General features: G+C 51.5%; 1 protein-coding gene; it reads left to right on the forward strand.

Annotated features, from left to right (window-relative positions):
• The first annotated feature begins 5,106 nt into the window (after window positions 1-5,106).
• Window positions 5,107-6,710, forward strand: CHC_T00005316001 (hypothetical protein). XM_005716873.1 is given in 2 exon segments: window positions 5,107-6,573; window positions 6,574-6,710. The coding sequence occupies 1 exon segment, from the start codon at window positions 5,107-5,109 to the stop codon at window positions 6,571-6,573; it is 1,467 nt and encodes a 488-aa protein (XP_005716930.1). The 3' UTR covers window positions 6,574-6,710.
• Window positions 6,711-7,669: the final 959 nt, after the last annotated feature.

Consider the following 7,669-nt stretch of genomic DNA (forward strand, 5'->3'; position numbering starts at 1 on the left):
CATCATACGTCGATGATGGCCTTCATGCCGGTGATGCCGACTTTCTCACGTGGTGTGATAAAACCGAAGAGAAGTCTCAATCGCGCCCTCGAGAGATAGACAACTTTACTTTCGCAGGCATACAGGTATAATCTACTCCAGCTGGTATCCGTCTCCATCAAGAGACCTACACTATGTCCATCAAGCCCCTCCCCCGCGATTGTTCATTTCGCGATATTCGCTCTTGTCGGCAGAAACTCCAGTGGCTGGTACACACCCGCCCGGATATCGCGTGCGGCGTTAATAAGACAACGCAGGTCACCGAACCCTCCTTCGCTCATGGACACGTCGACGTTATCAACAAGATTGTCCGACACGTCCATCAGACCCCTACACGCGGCCTCCTGCAGCGCAAACTAGATCTGGACACTCTCCATCTCCGAGTCTACCCCGATGATTCGTTCGCCGATAACGAGGACCTCTCCACGCAATTGGGTTATCTCGTATTACTCTGCGACGCTCACAGTCACTGCAACGTATTACACTACAGCAGTCACAAGAGTAGGAGAGTGTTCCGGTCAGTCATGGGAGGCGAATTCTACGCATTAGCTGATGGAATGTATTTAGCGTTAACACTATGTCCCGATTTGGAGCAGATGGCGAACAAGGTTCTATCGTTAAAGATGTTTACTGACTCTCTCAGCTTCTTCGATATAGTTACGAAGAACACAACCACCACGGAAAAACGCCTGATGATCGACGTCCACGCTGTCCGTGAGTCGTACGAGCGAATGGAAATCAGCGACGTCGCCTGGAAACCATCTACATGTAATCCCGCGGACGCACTGACCAAGCTCAAGCCCAAAGCTGAATTAGACCGCATCCTCGACGAAGGTATCGTCGAGAATGACGGGACAATGGATCCCTCGCACCCAACCTCAAAGTGACGCAACTTTCACCTCTTTAAAAGGGGGACTGTAGAGGATACCCGGACAAGGCAACCGAAAAGGATACCCAGGACAGGGGGGACAAGAGTGACACGGGGGACAAGTGTACAAGTTAGTGAAAGGTCGCGTCCTTTAATACTTTAGTGTCGGTGGGAATCCATAGAGGATATAACAGTAGTTAACCGCAGCTCCTCGACTCTGTGGAGAGAGAGACAGAGGTAGAGATGTCTCGAGAGGTTTCATCCACAAGGTAAAGGCAATCGCCACTGCAACACCTTGGACGCTCTCACCTTTGGCTCGGCGTTTAGCTCGTCTCGACTCCCGGGGTCGAAACGTTGAGCTCCTGCCAATCGGCAAAGCCAATCGGCACACTACAAGTGTGTTTCCACCACATTAATGAAGGTGAGAGCGTCCAAGGTGTTGCAGTGGCGACGAGTGATGGGCAACTTCCAGCCTTGGGCTCGACTGTGTAGAAAGTTGTCTACATTGTCAGCGACTAACTTTTCGCGGTCCAGGACGTCAATACCCAGGAAGAGGGGTATCGACGCATTGTAACACCTCGTTGATTGAGCTCGCCCACTACGTGGGATTAGACCCGTAATAACGGGGATAGCTCTATAACGTGGCTAAACATGAGGCACACGCCTCTGCTGCCTGAATTGGCACGTGAGCTCCCGCTCATACCGAGTGATCTCACTTTGATGTGCTCGGTAAATTACTACCGTTCACTATACGGAATAATATTCTGTATACCACGCGGTAGTGCACCTTAAATCAGATTATTTCCCTGGTTCAGACAACGTCGGAACACAGGAATTGGTTCTATCCCTTTGCCGTCCTCCGGACAGGGCTTGGACCGCAACTGCAGGACCGATGAACTTCGCCGGCCGCGAGTTCTTGGCTGTGTAGTACTTAGCCACAGACCAAGCTGGTCTGAGTAAAGGCACCGCACACACGGATGACATTCGTGCTGAGCGACATTGCCTCTCTTCGCCCCCTTTGCCTTACATATTTTTCCTCCCCTTTATCTCTATCGACTAACACTACCTATCACGCCTACGCAATAGCGACAACCCACAAGTTGTTACAGCATCTAAAACGTCAGCGAATGCAACCCGATGTTGGATGCTTCAGCTGGAAGCTGAAGACTGTAGCGGATAGAGCCGATGGATACTTAAGGTAGCTTTGTTCTAGACGGTGTAGTTTGTAGACACAGAAGGTCAACATTTACATCAGCTTTAAGGTTCAGAAGGAACAACACAACGTCGGCAATGCCTCAACTATTAGCAGGCTCAACATGATGCTTTGACATCTCATGATGCTTTGACATCTTTGGCGCAAGCCTTGAGTCCTACTGTTGCTAGAACATGGTCTTCTCGAAGTGTTCCACAACACTTACGAATGTAGAAACACTGTACTCGCCAAATAAATTGACCCTTTATTGTAGCTGGTTTCTTGACCCAAGTGGCTTTTCGCAGATCAAGCTCACAAGGGTCAAGAAACCAGCTACAATAAAGGGTCAATTTATTTGGCGAGTACAGTGTTTCTACATGGAATGCTGCAAATTTTGCCGGTTTGGAAGGACCAGATCAAATCTGAATTCACGAAATGGAGGTTTTTGATTGGCTGAGGACAAAGAGAGCGGACTTGTGCGGCATCATTTCCATTTGGAAACCGCCAATTGGCGTCCAGAAGGGTGCATCATGGACCTGTCATGCCACAGTTCCTTTGAGAGGCCATTTTGTCTCACAAGCCCAAGCCCGCACATTCGATCTAACCTCCGCTTCCAGCGCTGAGCGATGCCTCAAAGAAGCAGCAAAACTATCCCGCAAGGCTGAGCTACACGCTCAATCTGTCGTTGCCGTACCTGCGAAAGCGCCGTTTACCAAAATGTACATCGATACCTCATCTCCACACATCCAGCCTTTCACGGGAAGTGTCCTCACCTAACCAATAACTTAATTCACAAAAAACAGCAACACCGCTCATGACGACGTCTCCGAGTCTCGTCTCACCATCTCATTCCACATATCCTTCAGCGCCTCAACTGAGATCGTACTCATTCCATCCACTCGTCCCTCCGGTCCATCTTCCAAGCTCCCATCCTCATTCAGCAAGCTCGAACTCGTCTCCCTCTCACCTCCCAGCCACCGCACCGACAGCCTGTCGGGACCACCGCCCATCGACCCCTCCGCCCTCACACTCCATAGCTCCATGCTGATAGACAACGACCTATCTCCGTCAGTTGCCCGCCGCCCGGTATCCTGTGACGAAATTGCAGCGGAGCTCGACGGCGCCTTTGTCGTCAGCGAGCTGCTCACTTGTGTAGTATCTGTCATGGTCCCCTCTGCGATGACGGAATCTATCTCCGGCGCGGGCGTCGCGAAAGATCGATCGTCGTTTTCGTCGTAGCTGGATGCGTCCCCGCTATTACGTGGTTCCAGCTTTTCGAAAGAGCGAAGCTGAGTCTTCCGACTGCCCCGCAACGACGGTTCAGACCCCAGTCCGTCGCGACGGTCTTCTGTGAAGCGACGCGATCCAGACTCGAAGTTGAAAGCCATATCCTTTGGCTCGTCGTCGTCCGAGCTTGAAGATAGACTGTAGTTCTCCGAAAAGTAGTCGATTCCCATTGAGCCTTGTCGCGCCAAATCGTCATCACTTATTGAATTCGCAGATCCGCCACGGCCAGAGATAACGCGTCCTATCCTGGTGTTCGACTATCCTGGTGTTCGACCTGTTGGCAAGCGCGGCTAGTGTCAGAGCAGGACCGGACCCGACTCTCGCAGCTGAAGATGGCTGAGTACTTGACTCGCCTGCGCTCGCAGCCGTGCTAGCTGAAATAGCTTTTCGAGTCACGAGTCGTAGTCGAGGAATCGGTGGTTCCGCTTCTGTCGATCTATTGCTTGAAGTTTTTGTGAGAGCGCCGGCAGAGAACTTTCTTCGCAACGCTTCTAATACTTTTGGTCGTTTTGTACTAGCAAGAGCTTGCAGAGCCGAAGAGTCAATGACAGTCTCCTCAGCGACGTGTTCGGACTCGGCATCGATCGACGCAAAGGCTGCCAGCAGCGTGTCGGCCTTGGCAAAATTGGTACCGCCATCGCCACCTCCGCCTCCTAAAAGGGAAGATAACGCACCTTGGCCACCGCATGAAGAGCTTCTCGACAAGAGTCTACTTGAGTTTGTCCTCGTCGACGGGACTGTGCCCGGTTGGCTATTCAGGCCATCTCGTGAACCACTTGCTTCCGACAAGTTTCGGAGCGAAGTCCGAATCTCCAACTTCTTCCAAGCTGCTTCCAAGTTAGCCTCATCTCTCGCGTTCTTGAACGCCACACTATCCAAGCTCGGTTGCACGCTCTTGTCGCCACCTTCGAGCACGGCGTCATAACAGTGTTGCTCGACGTTACTTTCCTTTCCCAGCGGCGACACATCAAAGGGAAGCCCAGTCTCCGAACATAGCCTCAAAATCGTCTCTGTGCACTTGCCTCACGTCACTGCGTCAACAACCGCCCGCAGCGCCGACCAAGGTGGCGGACGCATCGCAAGCAGGACGTCTGTATGCGGATCGCGGCTTGTGCGATGAGGAGCTTGGCGACGACGAGGCGCAATGTTGGCGACGGGTAGGCCACTAAGGTTACCTCGATTGGGAACCGTATCCCCCTTATTATACCCAAGGGTACAGAATGATGTCGGAAGGCCCCTCTGCAGATTGCAGATCATTGTCGATGAGCTGATCTCATCTCAAGATGATCTCGATATCTGATCAGATAAGATCATCTCACGACTTATCTAAATGAATCATAACGCGATTCGATCACCCGATCACCCATGCCTCCAGTGCATCCGAGCTTATTAAGGTCCACTGCCTCCCCAACCCAGTCTTTCTTCATCACGCACCCCCGCCATGCCGTCGTACCCTTATCCTCCCTCACCGTATTCCGCTGCATACTGGTCTCAATCTCAAGATCAAAATTACAGAATCAGTCTCCAGTTGCCCCCAACTCGCCCGCACGTTGTCTTCACCTATACGGGGCACACCAGTACGGACAACGTCTTCACTGACATCTTGCCAAACCGAACCTCTTTCGTCGCATGGGATTCTTTTGCCTCCGCTGTTCAACAAGCCAGGGATGACAATGCCGAACACAACACTAATTTGTCGTCTGAAGAATTGCTACAGGTGATGGTCGCATTCGTAGCCGCTCATAGAAACCTCACCGAGCAAGTGGAAATCACAGACGAGGCCTCTGTCTCCGGCCTCGTTTACGACGCCTATTCTTCCGTCGCAAAAATCCACCAACTTCTGGACAACGCGAATACAAGACTTCGAACCGCCCATCGCGCACAGTTACCTTCCGCCTTGTTTCGTTTCGGCGGTTCCCCAACAATCGACTTCGTTTTCATGGTTTCGGACCTCCTCCTCGCTGATGTCAGGTCTCGCCATCGCCTCGTGGCCGTTGAAGTCAAAAGAGCCAGATTCCCGCTCACTGCCAGGGGTGTGGTACCCAACACCCCCGCCCATCTAGCTCAGCTACATAACACAGACTACAAAAGTGGCGCACCGGCGTGGTACATCAGAATGATGTCACAGGCTCTTACATATGCGATGCACACCAAGAACGGATGTGTTATCGTAACAAATCACAACCACGCCATGTTCATGAAGGTTGAACCCACACAGAACCACACCGATATATGGAAGCTCCAGGTGAAGGTTTCCAAACTCTACAAATGCAACGCTCTGGCCAGCTCCTTCCACGCTGTTCTGGCCATTCTACGAAAGAGCATTGCGGCCGAAGATATATCCTCCTCCTTGAAAGACGCTTTCAGACAGTTGCAAGGTCAACGTCTCCCCGCTCGGCGTACTCGTAGTCAGACCAGATCTGCCACATTGCCCCGGAGAAGGTCCCTGAGGTCTGCGAGCCGTCGTTCTGGTTTTGGTTCTGCCTCTTCCACGGCGCCTCCTGTCCGTACAGTACATGACGCAACTCCTCAGCCTCAACATGTCGACTCTGCTGCTGAAACCGTGCTCGCGTCGCTCTACCAGCCACAGCTCATTCGCGAACTGATGGAAAGTTCTGACAACATCATCACGGCTGACGGACACTCAGCTGTCTTGCGTAGCCGGTACAATGAGCTGGACGTAGCCGTGAAGTATTGGAACTGCGCCACGAGGCTTGGTCTACGGATGCTATTGAACGAGATTGACGTGTACGAGGAAGTGGTGTCGAAACACTCACACTTGCTGGGCACAGTGTTGCCTCGCCTCGTTGCTCTTTGGAAGCAGCCGCTGACAGACGCTGTGATTGTCTCAGAATACGTCGGGGAAGCTTTGACAAGGCGGACTGACAGTTCCGCAAAAACGGAACTACTCCTTGGAAGCAAAGTGTTGGATACTAATGACTGTCGCCTCCTTCAAGATGCCGCTTTCGAGGCGCTTGAAAAGCTTCACAGCACTGGGCTGCGGCATAGGGACGTGCACGAAAGGAACATCAGAGCAACGCGTGAGGTGGGTGAACGGGGTGATGTCATATGGAAGGTATGGTTCATTGACCTTGGCCTTGCTTCCCTTTCCGGAAACTTGGATGAAGCCGCACAAGATGAAGATGAGCTCTGGAGGGCCACGTACTACAGTGGTCCCGCGCTATAAGAACCACCCCGTGCATTCGTCCTTGGAGTGTTTCTTATCAAGGCGTGTCTCTCAAAGCGCCGGCCAATCATATCTTCATTCTTTAATTTTTTTCAAAAATAAAGAATGAATAGCGCTCGTACGCATTTTTGCTCCCAGATCGCATCCCTCGGACGAACCCCTGTGTCGCAGACCTCAGCGTGTCTCTTACTGAGGCGTGTTTAATAAAGATGGGTTTAATATCGCGGGACCACTGTACTCGGGAAACGACGCGGAGTGACGAAAAGCTCGATCTCTGTAATGCACCGCTTTCCGATAACTACTGTAAGAACGAAACCTTGTTTTCGTCTCCTGCATAAAACTCCTTCGATGAAGCTGTCGACATCGACATCGACAGCTTCCTTAACTTTCCTTGCACATCCTTGTCTATCGATACGAAAACCGCAATTTGGGCGTCCGTGATGGATCATCTTTCCATCCAGAGCACCCCACTGCAGCAATACCAGAGGCGTAATACAGTACACAGGGTGCGAAGAGAAGAGCGGTCTCACGTGTATCTGAGACAATGGATCCTCCTCTCTATCCAGCGTAGAATGTTTATTTCTTGCACAAAGGGAGGGAGTCGGGGGTGAATTTACTGTGCGACAGTGAAGGAAGGTTTCTAGCCGTGCGTTGTGTATAGAATGGATGAGTGCACGTCCCTGTCCAATAGATATACATTTTTTGCCGTCACCAGTGCCAGTGGCGCTGGCGCCAATAATATTATCAGCAAGGTTGCAGCAAGGTTGCGAGTTGTCGCACGGAAAGTTTTTATCATACATATGATGGGAGATTTGTGAGTAGAGGCTTCCCCCTGTGACGATGGGACGACATCCAAGTCTCCAAAGTTGCATTGGAGAAAATTATACAGCTGGAGCTGAACGGAGTTTCTCCGATAGCATTCTTGAGAACAGCTTTGGTTTGTTCACACGATTTCGCAAGGGAGATTTATGACGATGTCAACCAGTGTGACGACAACGAGGAGCTGAAAAAGCAGTACGGAAACATCGTCAACATGATTGGGGTGGATGACCTAGCCTGGCTGTGACAAGCAATGCGGAAGCGTTTCCTTTAATAT

This window comes from Chondrus crispus, genomic scaffold, assembly GCF_000350225.1.
Source record: "Chondrus crispus Stackhouse genomic scaffold, scaffold_283, whole genome shotgun sequence".
NCBI classification, from domain to species: domain Eukaryota; phylum Rhodophyta; class Florideophyceae; order Gigartinales; family Gigartinaceae; genus Chondrus; species Chondrus crispus.

Excerpts from the sequence above, each read along its gene's own strand:
- CHC_T00005316001 (XM_005716873.1), top strand. The coding sequence starts at position 5,107 with ATGGTCGCATTCGTAGCCGCTCATAGAAACCTCACCGAGCAAGTGGAA.